This window comes from Ursus maritimus, unplaced genomic scaffold (genome assembly GCF_017311325.1).
Source record: "Ursus maritimus isolate PB19 unplaced genomic scaffold, ASM1731132v1 scaffold_35, whole genome shotgun sequence".
Classification (NCBI taxonomy): Eukaryota; Metazoa; Chordata; class Mammalia; order Carnivora; family Ursidae; genus Ursus; species Ursus maritimus.
The window spans coordinates 15,824,132-15,845,581 of record NW_024426119.1 but is presented as its reverse complement, the minus strand read 5'-3'; the positions used below and the strand labels follow the sequence as shown (position 1 = coordinate 15,845,581).

The 21,450-nt window shown below is 37.0% G+C and overlaps 1 protein-coding gene across 2 annotated transcripts in view; it reads right to left on the bottom strand.

The window, feature by feature from the left end:
* Window positions 1-2,239: 2,239 nt before the first annotated feature.
* The window catches only part of ADAM10 (ADAM metallopeptidase domain 10), a 132,789-nt gene continuing 113,578 nt past the window's right edge, over window positions 2,240-21,450 (bottom strand). For both annotated transcript variants that reach the window (XM_008706028.2, XM_040620591.1), the window contains 5 exons: window positions 20,683-20,866; window positions 19,640-19,748; window positions 18,764-18,984; window positions 6,490-6,616; window positions 2,240-4,507 (listed from right to left, as the gene is read on the bottom strand). In XM_008706028.2, the coding sequence (XP_008704250.2) occupies window positions 4,413-4,507; window positions 6,490-6,616; window positions 18,764-18,984; window positions 19,640-19,748; window positions 20,683-20,866 (736 nt within the window). In that variant the 3' untranslated portion in view covers window positions 2,240-4,412. The remainder of the gene's footprint in view (window positions 4,508-6,489; window positions 6,617-18,763; window positions 18,985-19,639; window positions 19,749-20,682; window positions 20,867-21,450) is intronic.

Below are 21,450 nucleotides of genomic sequence, written 5' to 3'. Positions count from 1 at the left end.
CAACAATTCCACTTTTAGGTATTTATTTTATTAGGCTTAGGAATTTTCCTTGTAGGGCTGTTTAAAATAATAAATGATCTAAAAACCTATATGTGCAAACAGGAGGGAACTGGTTAATTTTAAGAATGTACAGTAAGTACATCCATAGAATGAAACATTTATAGTCATTAAAATGATGTAGATACTTTGTCAGTATATTGTTAAATAAGAAAGGTGGGTACAGAAGTATTCGTATCATGCTTTTAACCACAAAAATAGAAAAAAGTCTTGAAGGCTATATCCCAAAATCTGAACAGGGCACACTGGGTCATTCTCATGTTTCTACTACTGGCTTAGGACTTGGCTTTGCTGGGCCTGCCAAGTCATACACTACTCCACCTGCTTCCCAGTTTCAAAAATTGTGTTCCTGTTGTCTTTGCTTCAGCATTCCTTATCCTTGTCAAATTATGCTCTTTTCTTTCCCCCGTCACTGTGACTTTAGTGGAGATTTTAGGAAAGAGCAGAGGCTATAAATATTTTGTTCAACCTTCCATTTTGCCTAGCATCCCATTGCTTTTTATGGGAGAGAACACACGCTCTGAAGAGCGTATCAATTATAAAATATATGCATTTCTACTGAAAATCATGCACACACGTATACATCTTAGACATACAAGCACTATCGCAATATAGCACACAAGGGCTCATTCTGTATCCTAATAATATATAAAGGGCTGGCTACAGAACCAATAATGGAAAAACTAAACCGGTAATAAATGGAAAAAGAGATTTAAATAGGAGTTGTTTTTAATTAAGAACATAAAACCAGAAATGCCAAACTGAAGCTGAGCTCTGTGGGGCAAACTGACCATATTTATTACTTAGAAGTCAAAACTGTTTTTCAAGAAACTACAATTTACTGCAAAGTTAGACTTCTTTAAAGATGAACTGTCCCTGGCAGCTGCTTTAAAACTGTATCCAACTTGCTCTCTAGTTTGGGAAGACACTGACCTTTAATTCTCGATACTGAACGTCACCCCCTCTTATACCCCTGCCGATGGGCTGTCCAGTCTTGTAATGCATTTCCTACACCGACCCTCCTACACTTGTCATCAGAAACACTCAACAAGAAATTAAAAACCTTCTCAAGCACAAGTACCCACAATGGCACAGCTGCTAAGGACACTAATCCCGTTTTGGGAGAAATAATAATCACTATTCATCTTAAAATGTACCAGCCGCATGGACAGAGAAGGAACTTAAAAGTAGTTTGTTCAATTTGGAGAAACCTTCAGTTTTCACTGGCCCGTGAATATGACAAAAATGAAGTACCCAAAGCACAAAGTGCTGAGGACACCGCAGAAAACAAGACTGACCAGATAAAGTCGTCTTTCCCTTTAAAAAGTCCTTCCCCAAATCATATGGTCTTGCCTGAAGTTATGGGGAACACCAAGTCCAAAAACCATAATAATGTGTCTTATTGATTTTGTTTGTGAGTTGTCGCTGGAATTTAGAAAACTGAGAGGGAAAAACATTCTAAACATTCTAAGCATTCAACTTGTAAGGAAAAACAACAAATTTGCAATCATCTGAATTAATATTAATGGCTTCACGAACAAAATTAAACATGATATACACTCTGATGTTAATAAATCGAAGTAACTAGAAAGTATTGCATATGTACTCATTTAACAAATACGACTTATTTATAGCTGGTCTTGATTTAAAAAAAAAAAAAATGGGGGGCAGATCATTCTGTGCAGGGCACCAGTCTGGGCTTATAATTCTTTTATTGTTAAGGCCGAAATGTCAGTTCTCTCCTTATTTGCTATGAATTTGACAAAACACGAAAATGTGGCTCCAAACTTTAAAACATACTAACTACACAAATAGACTTTTAAAATAAATGAGGTACTTAGTATTCAAAACTTGGCGATGTAAGACCACAGTTTCCAAAATGACTCTGTTCGTCTACCAAGACTAAGACTTTTAAACATTTTGAATATTGATTAGAAGTAATGTAAAGCAGTCGAGATCAGTCGAGTATTCTTTTAAACGATCACTGTGTGTAGATACAGAGATAGCTGATCATACATTTTTTTCATGGACTCCTAACCTGGAATAAAACTATCCGTATGTGTGTGGAAAGAGTCAATCCTCTCTCCGCTTAATCATCTCTCCTTCAGTTAGGAAGGGAAAGGTGCCTGGCGGGAAGCTCCTTTTGCTAGTTCCCGAGTTCAAAGAGTATGGAACCTTCGAGTTGATTTCATCAAGTCTATTTATTAATGCATTTCAAGTTTCAAAAAACCTTACATCTTTGCACAATACTTTATTTTTTGCAATTTTTAGTAAAAATTTCCAAAGTGAACAAAAAGATACTGTATAAAACACAGTGGACATTAAACTGACAGCAGTATTAGGTCTCCTTTGTCTCGATCCTTTTCTTTTACCACATCTTGATTCGCAGTGGAAAGAGTTCAGTGCACGTATCTCTTGTCAGAAAACATTTAACTTAGACTCAAAATAAAATAGGGCAGTGTGTACCTGCCAAAACCCTACCACAGGATAACATTACAAGCAAAAAATGTACATGTCCCAAAGTCTACCACACTCAAGAAGTTACTAAGAACTCTTGCAGAATAAAAGTCACTGTTTTAGAAATGCAAACCCACTTCCAACCTTTGCACAGTCCAAAAACAAAGGCATTTAAATGATTTAAAAGCAATTACATACATATCTACCTACTTGTTTAGAATTATTTATAGTCTATCTGGGTTTCATGTACAAAATTTGTCTCTAAATCATGTACAAAAAGCTGTATTTTGAAAAAAGTCACCACATACTGTACAAGTTTACAAGGAAGAGATCCCATTATTTTCTCTAGCATTTTTGGCCTTGCTGGCTTGCGTCACATTATGAGAATGATTGTGTAAACCTTATACTCTTAAGAAACAAAAAGGAAAAAAAAAGCCAAAACACAAATCTTTTCAACGTTCCCTAAATTTGCCTCCTATGTGAAGCCAGAAAAATCATAGCTGTTTACTTCTAATTTAAGTGATGTAGTTGGAAAACAGAAGCAATAAATATGTCACAAGCTTAAAACTTTGTTGTAATGCCCCCTTCCATTCCTGCATAGCAATAAGCCTGTTAATACATTAAATGCTTTTGCTTTCTTTCTTTAAAAAGCCAATTATTTACATCTGTTTAAAAAATAAATTTGGAATGGGACATTGTGCTGTTTCACCTTCACTGTTGTTAAAATATTTTAAGGAAAAAAATGTCAGAAGGCCTAGATTATCTACAATTTTAACTACTAGTTGAACAAATCACCCTTCTTTAGTGGTTACCAATGATCAGTGATAGTATGCTGAAAAAACTGTTCCAACATTTTGATAAAATAAAAGACACAGCTTTTCTTTTCCATATCAGAAAAAACCAAAAACATAATTAGCATACTTTAGATATATGGAAAACACAAATAACAGGCTACAAATAAAAAAAATCATTTCATTGACATAATTTCTACCAAAGCATGATTAAAATTTCACCTATCAATTCAAAACTGGAATTGAATTAGAAAGTTTAAAATAAGTAAGCAGAAGTCAGACGTTTACGTAAGAACGGACTCTGAAGTAGTATGCTGCGTACGTCCAGTCTGCACACTTAGCTGTGTTCTCAGCGTAGTCACTCCTGTGCTCTTAGCAGCCATTGGATGAAGACAAGATGAGTATCAGAACCAACTCCATCATTATAAAAAGGTAAATTGATTCTCACTTCAAAACTGCCTGTGTAAAGCATGACAGAATCCTGGACCACTGAATACCACCATTCTCTGTTATCCTGAGTATGTCAATTAAACAGTAAATTTTTCATTAAGAGCGGAAAAATTTTATAATACAAAGAAACATCCATATTGCAATTTCTGTTTACAATTGCACACAGAAGTACAGTGTACGTAAGAAATACATGTCTGCATATAACAAGGTATGTACATTGGCAAGTGATGTCTCCAATGTTGAGGTGGTCGAGCCTCCTAGCCTTCACTGGCAGTTGAAAAAAATATATATATATTTCAATTTGTGATAAAAGTTTTATCGAGAGCCAAGTTTGCCTGCAAGTGAGGAAAATGCAGCAACGAAGAACAGGGAACACGGGGCACATAATAATATTCTAAGACTTTGTGCCATTAGGTTAAAAATAGCTGTCCATAAGAAAATTGGGTTCCTTTTCCACCGCCCCCCACCCCCAAATTGGAATTTTCAGGCTTTAAAATTTAAGTAATTCCACCTGGTCTGAGGACATGATCTCTTGCCATTTTTTCTTCGACTGTTATTTGTGAGGGTTTAGTTTGGGGATGATGATTTAATAGGTGTCTCTTTGGAGTGAAGTTTTCCCATTGTAGGCACTAGGAAGAACCAAGGCAAAAGCTGCAGTTAACGTCTCATGTGTCCCATTTGATAACTCTCCCGGGGCCTCTGACGCTGGGGTTGCTGGATGGGCTGCGGAGGTCTCCTCCTCTTTAAAGTGCCTGCGGTCACAAACAAAAGTCAAACGCATTTACCACGCACTTGAATCTTAAAAACCAAAGCTGCCAATTCAGTAAGAAAGGTTCTAGATCAGCACTCTCCGACAGAAATACAAGCCGTAGATGTAATTTTAAATTTTCTGGTAGCCGTAATGAAAAAAGTCAAAAAGACAGGCAAAATAAAGTTAATAACTTTTTTATTTCACTTAATCCAATGTAGGCAAAATATTATCACCTCAAGGTATAATCAATACTAAAAAGTATTAATGAACTATTTCATTCTTTTTCATATACCAAGTCTTCCCAGTCTGGTATGTATTTTATATTTACGACACGTCTCAATGTAAACTAGCCACATTTCAAGTGCTCAACAGACACAACTATTAGATTAATATGAATTCTGAGGACAGAATCCATGAGGAATAAATTACAGTCTTTGAGCAAATGACTTAAACTCTCTATAACTCAGATGCCTAGTCTGTAAAACAGGGATAATAATGCAGTCTTGCTATATTATCTGTGACGTTTATATGACAATTTATGTAAAAGTGCTTTTTGGGGGGCGCCTGGGTGGCACAGCGGTTACGCGTCTGCCTTCAGCTCAGGGCGTGATCCCGGCATTCTGGGATCGAGCCCCACATCAGGCTCCTCCGCTGGGAGCCTGCTTCTTCCTCTCCCACTCCCCCTGCTTGTGTTCCCTCTCTCGCTGGCTATCTCTCTGTTGAATAAATAAATAAAATCTTTAAAAAAAAAGTGCTTTTGGGGAGGGTTCAATGATAGCTAGCGTTTTTGTTTTTTTTTTAAGTTTTTAAAGCTGGAATTTGCTTAAAGTGAAATCAAGTAACAAAATTGTTATATTGCATGAGATCATAATTGGTAACATATCTAATAAGTGTGATGTGGCCCTTAGAAATCCCTAAGAAATTAATATAAGTTTTACAGTGCTAACACTGTTCATTTACAAAAAGCAAAGACATCAAAATCAAATTTCCTCTGATTCCCACACCAAGATGCTGTCCCAGGCATGACTACTGAGCTCTCCTGCCCCAAGATAGGTATATTCAGGGGAGCAGCTGAGAGAGAAATTTTAAGAAACCCCTAGTTTTAAACTACTTTGTGTAGGGTAGCAGACTTGGCCTGAGGCAAGAGGTTCATGAGAAGTCTGGGGGAGGCAGGAGAGGGACAGATGTCATTCAGCTCTCATTCTCCTCACCATCATTAGGGCACCCTGTCTGCACCACACCGAGAGTGAAGAGTTCTAGGGCAGGCGCTCTGAGGGCAGCACAGAAGCCACAAACAGCCTGGGGAAGGTGAGGGACAGACAGACGGGAACTAAATAACCTAGAGCAGTTGCTAACCCTTTTCTTCTCCAAATCCCTGGAGCTAATCTAAAGAAAGCTTCCTCCCAATGCTGTGTCTCCATCAGAGGCCAAGGATGGAGACCAAACCTCAGGTGTTGTTTTCAGAGATGGAGAGTAAAAGTATGGTTACTTGGTGACTGAAGCCTCTATCCTAAGCCCTTCCCACAGACTATCATCTCTATTTCCTCATAAACATCACCCCTAGGGAAAATGAATTTATGTGCCAGAAAATATTTCAAGAGCACAAACATTAGAAACAGAAGCATAGCTATTAGAATAGAAAAACCAATCATTTAGAAGTAGCCTATCATAATAAAAACAAAAAAAGGGAAGACTTAAGAATATGAAAAATTAGAAAAAAGAAAACAGGTATCAGGCAAAAATAAAATTGTCTAAGTCTAAATATTTTTAGTGACTCAAGACAGATTAGCATTAAATTGGCAGCCATTAGCTAGATTGGATTGATAAACATACTTAAAAATCAACTAAATAATTCATCCACTAATCTCATTCTCAAAGAGAAAGTACCATAAAATTTGTTACTAAAGACTCATTTATCATTCAGTTCTACCTGCTGAACAGTTCCGAGTTATAAAAATACATACCTTGCTCAAACTGTCTTACCTGGAAGAGGTTTAGGAGGAGGCAGCTTTGGGTTACTACTTGGAGTATGAACACTGCATATCTTAATAAACCCAGCCATTAGCATGATGAGGGCAATTCCCATAAGTAATACTGCCCACCAATAAACCTAGAAATAAACAGATTTGTCTACTGAAAGAACTGTAAAATATTTTAGAATATTTTATATTACATAAAATATACATATTACATTTTAATTTTTGAAGAACATTTGTTCTTTGGGAAGTGTACAGATACCATAGATGAGATTAATTTCTTCAAATATCAGAAGTATAAAGGGGGGAAAAAAATCGCCCATAATTTCATACCCTATATGAAACCACTCAATCTTACTTTGCTTTCAGTCTCTTTTCTAGATACAGCTATGTTGGTCATACACACAGATAAACTCACATGCAAAACTAGGGTCCACCCTGCATAAAGTTTATATTGTATTTTCCAATGTTATTAAGTATTTTCTGGTTTGAATATTTCCCTTCTTTTTTTGCCTATTACTCTTATAAACTTTGCCTGCTCGCTTTTGCCTATTACTCTTATAAACTATGTCTGTTTGCTTTTACATTCTCTAGTGACTTAGAGGGTATATTACTTGCTTCAAATTTTACTTCTAGGGGCGCCTCGGTGGCTCAATTGGTTGAGTATCTGCCTTCAGCATGGGTCATGATCCCAGGGTCCTGGGATCGAGCCCAATATCGGGGGTCCCTGCTCAGTGGGGAGTCCGCTTCTCACACGCCCTCTGCTGTGCGCTCTCCCTCTCTGTCAAAATAAATAAATAAAATCTTTAAATAAATTCTACTAGATAAATTTTTTAAATAATCTTGAACCTATATATTTTTTCTAATCAAAATTAATACTGAAATTCTATCTTTTTTGAGCCCCTCCCTTTTCCTGTTACTCTATTTCATTTGGAATTTAAGCCCCAGACTACAGTTATGAAATTATTTTTATATGACACATCTTAGTTCTTATGTTTTACATATTATCATTTTATATATGATGATATATAAAGTATTATGTATTTATATCATAATATCCATTATATATATTCATTTAAAGGTTAGTCTTTTTTTAATATGAAAAATGGAAGGATATACATATTCTACAAGCAAAGTTTACCCAGCCTAAGAAGGAACTAAAAATTTCACTTCTAACTTAAATCCTATTAAACAAATCAATGAGCCAAACAAAAAAACTTCAAAAATTACTGGTATAATCTTGTTTATGGAAAAATTACAGTTTCTATTCTTAAATTCTAAGTCTCTTTTGCAATTCAAAATATTTAAATTTTAAGGTAATAATTAGTACTAATAAACATCGTACAAAATACAAAATTATTTTTTATTATTATAACTTTTATTAAAAGGTTATTTTATAACCTTCACATTGGCATAACACAGACTGATATAATATATATTAGTTATTGCATTATTGCCCAAGAAACTCTCATTTAAGATTTTTAATGATAAGGGGTCTTATAACAATAGCCTACTACTTCTATCCTGCTTTCTTTACCAGTAGTGACAACGTAACTATAACAATAAAAACTAAACGAAAAATACATGTTGTGGAAAATATCCCAAGCCACTTTTTTCATGTGCGCATAAAGCCTTTCATATACATATGTATTTTTAAGTTTTATTTAAACTTTATTAAACTTTATTTAATTTAAACTTTATTTAAATTTTATTTAATTTAAACTTTATTTCATTTAAACTGTTTTATTTTAAAAGAATCTCAAACTTATAGAAAAGCTGCTAGTACAAAGAACTTATTAAAATCTGGAACTGAGAGTAGCTGCATAATGCCCTGTTACCACTAAACATTTTAGCATATAGATTCTACAACATAAGGGGTTTTCTAGATAACCACAACACAATCATCAAAATCAGTAAATGAGCACTGATAAATTGCTACCATTTAATCCTCAGACCCCAATCAAGCTTTGCCATTTGTCCCAATACCATCCAATCAGAATTACGCGGTGCATTTAGGGGCTGTGTTTCTTCAGTCTCCTACAATCTGGAGAAGTTCCACAGTCCTTCCTTGGCTTATATAACCTTGACAACTTTTGGAGAGTACAGGCCGGTTACTTAGTACTGGAATGTCCCTCAATTTAGGTTTCTTGAATGTGACCCTATGAGCAGACTCCAGTCATACACCTTTAGTAAGAAGACCACAGAAGTGATAGCGGCATTGTTCTCACTGCATCCTATCAGGTGACACACGTTTTTGATCTTGTTACTAATGTGTTAACTTGATTGCTTGATTAAGGTGTTATCTGTCAAACGTCACCATAAGGATACTCCTCTTTTTTGCAGTCAATGAGTATGTAGATATCCCATTCTTCATCAAACTTTCAATTTGTTCATTTCATTCATTATTATTCCCTCATGGTTTCCTATTTTATTCAATGGGTTATAATCTGCTACTATTGTAGTGTGTCTTTTGAACATGTCCCTACCAGTTTTTGAACACTTTACTTTCTGGCACAATTAGTTCTAGGCTTATCTTGTTCTTTCCCTGCCCCAGTCCTGGAATCAGCCATTTCTCCAAGGAGCCCTGGTTCCCTTTAGAAATGCCCTTCATATGTAGACATCCTCCTCAGGACTCTTGTACTCTGATAGTTGCCCCTCCACCCTGCTTGGGCTTTAACCACCTCATATTGGTCTTCTTCCCCATTCTAAACCCTCCCTGCTCTGCTCAGGCTCTAACACCCCGCTCTGTGCCATGACAGCTCCCCCCACCTGGCATGGATGCCTACCTTACTTGGCCTCATCTAATGGCTTTAGAAATATACTGTTCAGGAAGGGAGAAGGTAAGATATAATGCAATTCAGCCTTATTGCTAAAAGATTTGATTTTTCAAAAGAAGCTAACAAATCTCAATCTTTATGTGAAATCTATTTTTAAATGCTGGCACCTCACTCAAAATTTCTAAAAACAATACATAGACCATATAAGACATGTTTACAGAGCTGAATCTCACTTGGAAACCACAAGTTTACAATCTACTTTTCGGAGGCCACTTCTTGTATCCTACTGAGGATTGCCAGAGAATCTTTTAAAATTTTCTTTTGTTTTCTATAGAAAATAATTTTCAGAGCACTGTTCTCCTAGGGAGTCTTTAGGATATTTCCTTTCCCTTGTTACATAAATTTTCCATAGCCTATATGCACAGCTTCTGTCCTGTTCCTAGCATCCAGAGGCCTTTTAAATATGGCACGTGATGAAGTAGGACCTTCCTCTCCCTCCACTGTCTGCATTTCTGACACTAATACAATACATAAAGAACTAAAAATCACCAGTTTGTTCTACTACAAGTGTTATCCTGCTCTATACCAGTGGTTCTCCTTAGCTGCACATTAGAATCACCTAGAAAGCTTTTAAAACTCAAGATACCCAGACCAAATCCCAGACCCACATGGGGTGGTGGAGGGACTATGACATCAGTAATTTTACTAAAACTGCCCAGATTATTCCATTATGCAGCCAAGACTGAGAACCACTGTTCTCAAACTTTTTCTATAAAGGGCCAAACAACAAACATTTTAGGCTTGTCTCTGTCAAACTACTCATTTCTGCCATTCTAGAACAAAAGCCACCATGGATAACATGCAAACAAATGAGTGTGGCTGTATTTTCTTCCCCCAAAAAAATATTATTCACAAAAACCGGGAGCAGACTGGATCTGACCCATCGGCCGTGGTCTCTCAACCCCTGTCCTATACCCACATACAGGACATTAGTTTGGAGCCTATACCTAAATGGATACCATCCAACACTAACCCTTCAATTCTAAGTCTCTATCCTAACTATCTGCCTGAGAATTTGGGGAGAAGCTGAGAATATATGATGACTGGCTGTAGAAAGACAGAGTCCTATGAGTGGGAAAATAGCTCAAATAGTCAGCACTCACATGGTAAAGGGACGGTTCCTATCACTGAGTAGATCTAAGAATTATCTGATATGCTTATTAAAACACAGATTCTCAGGCCACAACCCTACAAATTCCAATTCAGCTGTTCTGGTGGAGGACCCAAGAAACTGCATCTTAAACAAGCACACCGATGATGAGGATGTAGATGAGTGCTTCTTACTCAGTGTAGACATGCTGGCACTGTGGTACGCAACCACTCAGGTACACAGGAAATTTAGCATCCCTGGCCCTCAGCCGTCAAATGCCACTAGAGTTCTTCGGTTACTTTGATAACTACAGTACATACATTCCCAAATCCCCTCTGGGGAGGAAGTATCACCTCCAGTGTGATCCAATCCATAAGCACAAAGAATCAATGGTTTTCCTATTTCAGGCTGATGCGCTAGCTACGGGAGATGCACATCTATTCCTTAAGTCCATTATATTCTCTAACACATTTCCTTCCTTCTAATCTTCCCTGCTCAAAACCATCTTCCACATGGTCATCAGTGTTACAGCTACCTAAAGATGGAACTGGTGTATATATATACACACACATATATATATATATATATATATATATATGTATGTATATATGTATATATATACACACACACATATATATATATGGGGGGGGTGCCTGGGTGGCACAGTCGTTTGAGCAATCAACTCTTGGTTTCAGCTCAGGTCGTGATCTGGGGGTCATGAAATGGAGCCCTGTGTCGGACTCAACACTCAGCATGGGGTCTGCTGGGGATTCTCTCTCCCTCTCCTTCTTGCCCCTCCTGCTTGTATTAAGATAAATAAATAGATTTTAAAAATATATATACATGTGCGCATGTGTGTGTGTCTGTGTGTGTACATATGTATATCTATGGGCGCTAGTTGGTTGGGCATCCAACTCTTGATTTCAACTTAGGTCATGATCTTGGGGTCGTGAGATCAAGCCCCATGTTGGGCTCTGTGCTGGGTGTGGAGCCTGCTTAAGATTCTCTCTCTCCCTCTTTCTCTGCCCCTCCCTACCCACTCATGCTCTCTTTCTCTCTAAAAAATAGATAAATAAATAGGTACATTTTTGCAATGGTATAGACAGTTTCTGAAGAATATACCAAAAAAATCATCTTGAGAAGACTGGTCTTCAGGGGAAAAAGGTGGCTTATTTTTGAATGCATTACTTTGTCAATTAAAAAAAGGATAATCACACTTTCAAAAGGAAAAAAGTAAAAACAACTTTTCTATTTAAAAAAATTCATATGTATGTCACTTTTTAGATGCTCCCTATTCATAAAACATCCATCTGTATGCTCTATTTCTACTAGGCCTTAAGAATTTGGTTTTGGTATCACCTCCTTAAAGAGGTATTCCCTAAATAGGTCTTCCCTATTTTCTATGAAAACACCAGGCAGAAATGAAACCATGTTTCTCTGCGCTTGTCTTCTCTAATCCCAAATGGACAAGCTCCCTGAATTTATATGCTACAAACTCAGTACCTGTCCCACAAAAAAGTACCTGTTGGACTAGTTATTACAGGTAAGTCACTACTCCAAATATCGACTTTTGTAAACACTTCTATTTTTTTTTAAAGATTTTATTTATTTATTTGACAGAGAGAGAGACAGCCAGCGAGAGAGGGAACACAAGCAGGGGGAGTGAGAGAGGAAGAAGCAGGCTCCCAGCGGAGGAGCCTGATGTGGGGCTCGATCCCAGAACGCCGGGATCACGCCCTGAGCTGAAGGCAGACACTTAACGACTGAGCCACCCAGGCGCCCCTGTAAACACTTCTAAACAGCTCATTTGTTATCTTTAGATGGCCCACACATAGAAATAATGTGAAAACGCTCTCAAAATAGAGACAGGATGTAAAAAATGGTGGTTTTGATATCTCTGATACTAGTTTTTTGGTACCTAAAAAGTCTTAAATACAGATGCAAGAGAGAAAGGCTAGATTTAGTAATGGTTATAGCTGTAGAAAACAAAAGTCAAAAGTTGAGGGTCCAGTTGAGATCAATAAACATTTACTTAAATATGGCACCCAGGTCCTTAAGAACTTCCAGTTCCTTTTAGTGGTATTCTTGGACTTCCTCCGAATTTTTCCAGGTAACTGCATATCTCAAAAGCCCACAGCTTGAGATGTTTTAGTGACAATGACAGGAGCTCTTCAGAGTTTAGTGTGTGGGAAAATGAAACATCACAGTGGTAAGAAGACAGCAAGAAAAACTAAACAAAACAATGGTGTATTTGAGAGTGTAGTAAATATGGCTGTCTTTGGTAGAGGGTATTTTTTAATGTTTCCTTTAAAAGAGAATTATCGTAGAATTGGTTAAATGTGAAATTGCTTCTTTTCTCTTTTATACATACTATAAAATCAGAGGAAAGACTACCAAACCAGGAAAGACTAACAAACGAAAAATATGTGTTTCATCTGTAAAGAAAAGATCACAATTTGTCCATCTGCTAGAATATGAAAGAAAGGAGAGCCATCATTTACTCAACAAACATTTAACGAGTGTAAATTATGCGCCAACTCTTTCCTTTCACAGATACAAGGGTGTTAAGTGAAACTTAAGAGACAAAGAGAAGATAACCAAAAGGTTAAAAACAGAGCTTTGCAGTTACCAAGCACTAAATCAAGTCTGAGAAAATAATTCTGCGTAGCAAACAGACAGATGTTACTCAACAGTCATTTACATGGCCAAAAGAACACAAAGTAGAAAAAAAGTAAAAATTATAAATTAAAAGGTCAAAATTTACCAGTCTAATTTATTATGTACTAATTACAATAGTTTATTTAATAATCTAAATAAACAAAAGGAACCTATAGGATTATAAAATGATAAAACAGGTATCACCCAAATGAAAACTGTGAAGGGAAAGGAGCAACACATACATTCAAGTCTCTCCAGACATAAGACAGTCTTTACTGTATTTAAACATCTCCACGGGGCGCCTGGGTAGCCCCGTCAGTTGAGCATCTGACTCCTGATCTCAGCTCAGGTCACGATCTCGGGGTCCTGGGATAGAGCCCCGTGGCAGGCCCTGCACTCAGTGCACAGTCTGCTTCTCTGCCTCTCTCCTCTCTTGTGCGTGAGCAGGAGCACAAGCTCGTGCACGCTCTCTCTCTAATAAATAAAATCTTTAAAAAAAAATTCTCCAGAAAAACTCAACCATATAATCGTTTCAGTGAACGTTTCAGTGTTTGACAACTCACTCTCAGCAAATGCACTCTAGACTTCCTGAGGCTCACAAAGCCTTTTTGGGCCCACAGCTCCTTGTGGTGATGCTGGTTTTGCCATCCTGCAGGGGCAGAAAGGTTCCCTCTGTCTTTCAGAATATACTGTTGTCTAGACTTTGACTAAATGTTCTTCCATCCTGCAACACCCCCACGTGCCACCCCTCACACCAATCTGCCAAGCAGAAAGCAACTGGCTACTAATCTCTTAGTTACTTTAAGCGCAGACTGGGTAAGTAGGATAAAATACCACTGAAACCTGAAGATATTATAGCTTCAAAGTTAAGATAATACGCACAATTTTTATTCTTTTCCATAGAAATTATGACATTTAAGAAATCTGCTTCATTCATCTAGCAAATATATACTGAATCCTTACCATATGCTAAGTCCTGTGACAATATTGCATCTTCGTTATTCAAGTTTCACAAGTGACAGCTATGTGGCCTATTCTACTGGGCAACGCACGTCCACACCCACCCTCCATTTTAATATGTGAGGATGACGGAGTAGAAAATCTCTGTCATAATCCTTTTAAAAAGGAGTCATTAAACTGCAGAAACTAAAAAATGGTTCCCAAACTTTAGCATGCACAATCACCTACTCAGTGGTTCCAGGGTGAGGGCCGATACTTTGCATTTCTATCACGTTCCCAGACGACGCTGATGCTGCTGGTCAGGGGACAACACTTGGAGATTCAAGGCTCTAGATTAGGGGTTGGCAAACATTTCCTCTAAAAGGCCAGATAAATATTTTAGATTTTGGGGCTGTATAGTCTCTGTTGCAATACTCAAAGTACAAAAGCCTCCGCAGACAATATGCAAATGGACAGGTGTGGCCATATTCCAAAAAATCATTATTTATGGACACTGAAATCTGAATTTCATATAATCTTCAGAAGAATATTATTTCAATAATATCATTTGATTTTTTTCAACTACTTAAAAATGTGAAACCATTCTTAGCTTGTGAGCCATACAAAAACAGACAGTGGGCTAGATTTGGCTCATAAGCCATTTTGCCGACCCCTGGTTCTAGATGAATGGTTGGTTTTCAGTCCTGGCTCCCCACCAGAAATAGCTGAGGCGCTTTTAAAAGACCCAGATACTTAAGCGCCACCCCATGAGATTCTGAATTAATTAGTCTAAGCCCTAATTAATGAACAACCAGGAATAAGAATTACTGATCTTAACCAATGTCCCCCCCAAGTGACGTCTAAGGATATTTAGGGTTTAATAAGCTTTACATGAATAAAGGCTTCTGGGGTCAGGTAAGTTTGGAAAACGAAATTTAAGGATTTTTTACTGCAGGACTTCCCACAATATATTCGTTAAGTACCTAAGAGGGGACTACAGTATGCAATGTTTTCCAGACTCATTTGACCACCAAACCCATGGATCTAGTATTCTATGAAGCACTCAGGAAACACTGGCTTCAATCTTTCATAAAGAATAACAGATACTTAGGTTCATAAAGTTACAACAAAATGTGAGAGAAGAAATTAATTTAAAAATGAGATATACGATTGATTCTTATCAAAATAATAAAAAAGAAAATTCCTGATAAATCTAAATAAATTAAAAAGAAAAAAGTCACAAAATAACAGGAAATTATTTTTAAAAAGATGGAGAGGGGTGCCTGGGTGCCTCAGTTGGTTAAGCGTCCAGCTCTTGATTTTGGCTCAGGTCATGATCTCAGGGTCATGAGATCGAGCACCTCCCATCCCCTGCACTGGGCTCAGTACTGGGTGTGGAATCTGCTTGAGATCCTTTCTCTCCCTCTGCCCTTCCCCCACCCATGCTTTGTCTCCTTCTCAAATACATAAATAAATCTTAAAAAGATGGAGAAATACAATGAAAAATTTGAAAAAAAAATCAGAGTCAAAGATGGTTTTCTACAATGTCAAAACTAATACAAAAGATGTAGAAAACGTGAACACATCAATCAATAACCATGGAAGAAAGTGAAAAAGAATTACCAATGCCCTCAACCCTGTTTTTTTGTTTTTTTTTTAAAAAAAAGGAGATAAGGATGCAGGGTCTCAACAGATTTCTTGGTAATCGCTCTCAAACTTTTTAAGGACTAGATGACTCCTTGATAACTCCAAAGGACGCTTATCATTATCTCCTTGCCAGACACACTGTAAGCACTCAGCAAATACACCAAACATATTTTTAAAAAATACATCCAAAATACTATCAAAAACAACTTTTCCCAGAAAAAAAGGTAAAAGTTTTCTCACATCATTTCCATGATACCAGCAGCAGTCAGTACACCTCATGCCCTGAAAAGTATTAAACTGTTCAGGTTCTTACTCTATGCTGTCTGAGGAGAAAAGGTGCCAGGTATGCTACAGAAAGGAGACAAAAACCACTGGCCCCACTGGCAAGGAAAGCCAGTGAAACTTACCCTTCTTCTCCCTTTCACAGCGTCTTATACCACAGCACCCTAATAACCTAGCTTATTAACTACAAGGACACTTTCCTGACATGATGAAAAACCAAAGCATGAAGTATTCATGTAACAAAATAAACTCTGCTATGCAAGTGAACTCTGCACAGAACACAAATGAGACAAATAGGTTCTAAGACACCGGATCTTTGTTATCTGTTTGGCCTAGGAATGCCTACAACTGCAGCAACAGGCTAGTGGTATTCTCCAAGCATTACGGGCCATGCCATCTGAAAGAGTGGCATGTGAAAGTCAACAGTGATATAAAATGAAAGCATTCTATACTCACTTAAGGCAAACTTGTATAAACCTAAAAGTGCCTGATTAATCAGTTTCAGAACACAAGAAAAGACTTCATATTGTTAATTCACTGTAAGAAGTATTTCACTAAATCCTCAAATCTAAATATGAAAAAAGGTTTTAAAAATACTTTTAGGGACATCTGGACGGCTCAGTCAGTTAAGCATCCGACTCTTGATCTCAGCTCAGGTCCTGATCTCAGGGTCGTGAGTTCAAGCCCTGTGTTGGGCTCCATGCCAGGCATGGAGGCTACTTAAAAAGAAAAAAAAAAAAAAATACTGGAAAAAAAGTAATACTTAAAAAAAATCATTTTCATTAAATATTTTAAAAATAGGAATGAATGAGCTTTTGATATGCTAAATAAAAGGAATCAAAATTAAAGATAATGGAGAAAAGTAAACAAATACTATTTTTAGATATGATTCGCTACCTAGAAAACCTAAAATATCTGGTACAACATATACTCAGTAGAACATAAATCTGAGATCTCCATTATCAGATTACTTTTTTAAATACATTGTCCTCTATAGTTGACAAGTATACCAGATCTCAACTTACTCTTATTAGAGATAATCGGTGGGGGGGGGGGGGGGGGGAATAACTGGATCTCAATTGAAAAGAGGGAAGTAAAGGGCCAAGAAAGGCAAGCTACTTGAAGTCATAGAACAAATGCCACAGGATGATATGAATCGTTGCATAATTCCCAAGCCTATACTCTTTCCATTCTGCCACAGTGCCAAAGGCACCTTTAGCTTAATGGATATTTTTTTGAGCACCTATTATGCACCAAGCATAGGAGTACGAAAATGACTAACATACCATGTTTTAAGGATATCTAAGTTAAGTCAATTGACCCATTTTTTGGTTTAAAACCCTAGGTCTCCTGGGGCACTTGGCTGGTTCAGTAGGTAGAACATGCAACTCTTGATTCAGGGTCGTGAATTCAAGCCCCATGTTGGACATAGAGCTTAATTTAAAAAAAAAAAAAAAAAAAGGAAAGTATTCTCCAAAAATAAATAAATCAATCCTAGGCCTCCTAAATCCAGGTTCAATGATCCTTCTACCTAATAAACATTATATAATCTAAAAACCATCTATTCTAACATGCAAAGTATTATTCTTCCTATGTATAATAAATGCCATTTTTAAAAAGATTTATTTATTTATTTGAGAGAGTGTGTGCCTGTGTGCGCACGTACACACACACACACACACACACACAAATACATGCATGTGCAAAGTGGGGGGGGGGAGAAGGACAGAAGCAGACTCCCTGCTGAGTGCAGAGCCCACTTGGGGCTCAATCTCACTTCCCTGAAATCATGACCTGAGTTGAAATCAAGAGTTGGAGGCTCAACCGACTGAGCTACCCAGGCACCCCAATAAACACCATTTTAATACCAGAGATAATTCCAAAGTTTTTATTACAAATGTTATTACAAGAGTATCAAAAAGGATGACAACCCACAGACGACTTTTTTTGTGCCTTTAAGGCATCCTCTGTCCTGTACGCACACAAAAAATGTAAGAAACAATTTGGGGATGGGGGGAGCGAGGAGGAGCTGAGTTCTAAGTCAATTTCCAAAGCAAACTCATTCAGTTCAGATATAGCACATGCTCAAATACATCACTTGCAAATTTCCTACTGATATTTTAATGTAATCACTTAGAAACATGAATATTTAAGTGACTTCAGATAGTCATTCTCAGCAATCTTTTAAGAAAATTTCAGGTAATTCGACATCTGTACAGCCTGGAGAAATGTGGGCTTAAAAATAATGGAGTTCGGTGGATTTATGCTGGATGAACATCCATAGTCATTAACAAATCTGCAAAAGACTCAGTATCGGATCTTAACTGTTCAACATTTTTGATCACTGACAAGATAAAGACCAAGAAATTATATGGAAACAGCAGAAAAAACCTTCAGAAAATCACCGATTTCTCTTTATGTCTCCTGTTCAGCAAAGTAGAAGCTGCAGCTGGCTATCTGTCATATTGAGACAAGGGAGAAATATAAAAAGCAAGCAAGGCCTTCCAAAACAACTTGAGGAAAATGACCTAATAATATGGACCAAAGGAGGAAGTAACCCATTCAGGAGAAGGACCAGGGAGCGGAATAAAAAGAAGGACTCCCCTATCATCTACCAACTAATCTATGAACAATATACGTGTGGAGATTCTGACCACTTTAAAAGAAAATAATACACAGGGATCATTGAACTTTAAAAATCATTCTTCTGATAAAGTTAATTAGAGTACAAACAGAAGTGATTTTCTTATAACATTGGTGACCGCTGGCCAGATAAAATTACCAAAAAACCATGTTAAGGTTTCTTTATAAATGAAAACTATACTTACCACAATCCATTCAGCAATGTTTTCATAGAGCTCTGGACTAAAAATTGCTTTTTTAAGCCTAGCCAGAGGACCATCAGCATCTACTAATCTGCACCGCATAAAGACATCACAGTAGCCTCTAAAATCATTGCAAGGGGATCCAGGTTGCAAGGTGATGGTTCGACCAACGAAGTGCATGTTCCACCGCGAAGACCCTGTACTGGCACAAGTTGATGGATCCACTGGAAAAGAAGTGCCAAATATAAATTGAAGATCAGATTTCCTACCAGGAAATCTTGCATTAGTTAGGCTGGATAACACCATTGGTAATTTGCCTTAAACATACAATATTAAACAAACAGCCAGCAACTCTTGACTTAGTATCTACAATGGCTAACAGTGTTTATATTAATTATATTAATTATTGCCATAAAGCTGGCAGGTTTTTGTCTAGCTTATCATTTTTAAAACATTGTAGGGATCATAATACTAGAAACACAATGCTATGCTACATTTAAAATTTTCCAAAGATGATCAGTATTGGTGGAAATTATCCATCTAAACTGGGTATCAAAGTTTAATGCTTAAAACTTAGGAGAAAAATGGATGCCTGGCTGGCTCAGTTGATACAGCATGTGACTCTTGATGTTGGGGTCGTGAGTTCAAGTCCCACGTTGGGGGTAGAGTTTACTCAAAAAAAAGAAAAAAGAAAAATTTAGGAGTGTCTGGCTGGCTCAGTCAGAGGAGCATGCAACTCCTGATCTCAGGGTTGTGAGTTCAAGCCCCACACTGGGTATAGAGATTACTAAAAATAATAACAATAATAAACTTTAAAAAAATTTAGGAGAAAAATTAGGTTTTAAAACAGATGTTATATTCTTGTTTTAAAAGCCTTACTCTTCTTCATACAGCAGACATGGCATAATTCCTTGTCATCTTTGCCATCTGAACTGGCGCAGGTACACTCCTCCAGGCCATACTTCTCACAGATAGAACCTGCACATTGCTGGAAGAAAAATAAAAGACCAGCGATTGTCTCTATACAGTCAAACCTACTGTTCACAGTAACAGACAGATATACACCGCTCCTGCTAAAACAATTAAGTAGAAATACAAGTGGAAAAAAAAGCATAGATTAATATCAGAAATGGATCATATAGGGGCGCCTGGGTGGCACAGCGGTTAAGCGTCTGCCTTTGGCTCAGGGCGTGATCCCGGCGTTCTGGGATCAAGCCCCACATCAGGCTCCTCTGCTATGAGCCTGCTTCTTCCTCTCCCACTCCCCCTGCTTGTGTTCCCTCTCTCGCTGGCTGTCTCTATCTCTGTCGAATAAATAAATAAAATCTTTAAAAAAAAAAAAAAGAAAGAAATGGATCATATAAACACACCTGAAAAAGAGTTAAGTGCAATTAAGGCAGCAACTCTTTTAAAGAAATGGCAACTTTAAAAAATCTAAACGAAACAGAAACAGAGAAAGAGATCAGATGAGCATCAATTTTACATTGGTTTTTATGGCTCCGTTATAAGAAGAGAAAAATGAAATTTCCTCATGTAAAGTGAGTATTTAGCCAAGAAAGCTTTAAAGGCTTCACATTTAGATAAAATGACCAGAAGAGTTCTTTTATGTAGGCTGTTAAAGTACCAATTTATAAAACTCAAAAGCCATGCAAAGTCATATGCCTAGCTATACAACTACTTTTCTCTAGAGACTATGAAAACACGCAGTGGAAAGATGAAAGGTAAGTCAGTAACTAATCGAATGCCACCAGGCACTTATGCCACATGACACCTTCATGGCTTTATGGGGAAACAGACAGGGATATTATTAAAACAGGGACCAGGATCAATTATTGGAACTCTGCAGCTTTAAGAATAAACAATTATTCTGAAAAAGCAGGTTTTCTAAAACTAAATAAAAAGCTTATAAATCAAATGCTTACCCCATTAATGCACACTTGTGTATGCCTATTACAGTCTGTAAAGTTTGGTTTAGGATCAGAGGCTGGGCAGAGAGCTGTGATGCCATTACATATTCCTTCTTTTGCACAGTCTGAATCATCCCGACACTTCTCGGTTTTTGATTTGAATGTACACTGTGCTGTACAACAGGGACCTTGACTTGGGCTAGAATAAACAGTAAAATGATTAAAGAAAATCACTAGTATATTTCCTATATACATAGATATGGTCCGAAGTTTTTAATCATGAATCTCATCTTTTAAATGGTAAGTATGTGACTGGCATAAAACTTCAAATTTTGGACCAAGAGGCTACTAAATTTCAACATTCTATAAATGTAAAAAAGTGATTGTCTTGTTTTTATAATCAAGGCATACTATACTCAACATTCTTATTCTACCTGCCTTTAGTGAAAGGCTATCATAGAAAATAGATTTAATATTGGGGGAGCTATCAGTGTGTTTCACGGTTACATCATACATTAGTCAATTCATCAATTTTTCTCACATTTGTATGCTAAAATCAAACTAGGATATACAGACCAACCATTTTAAAAGTAGTGCACAAGCAATATTCTATTGCTTATATCTACCACTACCAAAGTAATTTTGACAAGTGAAATAATCATATGACACTAAGTTACAAGAGTCAATGAAATCTGTATTACCTAAATATTTAAAGTTAAGATTCTAAAAATACGGACGATAGTCACATCTTTAAGTTAGGAACTAAACAGTACGTATTTTACT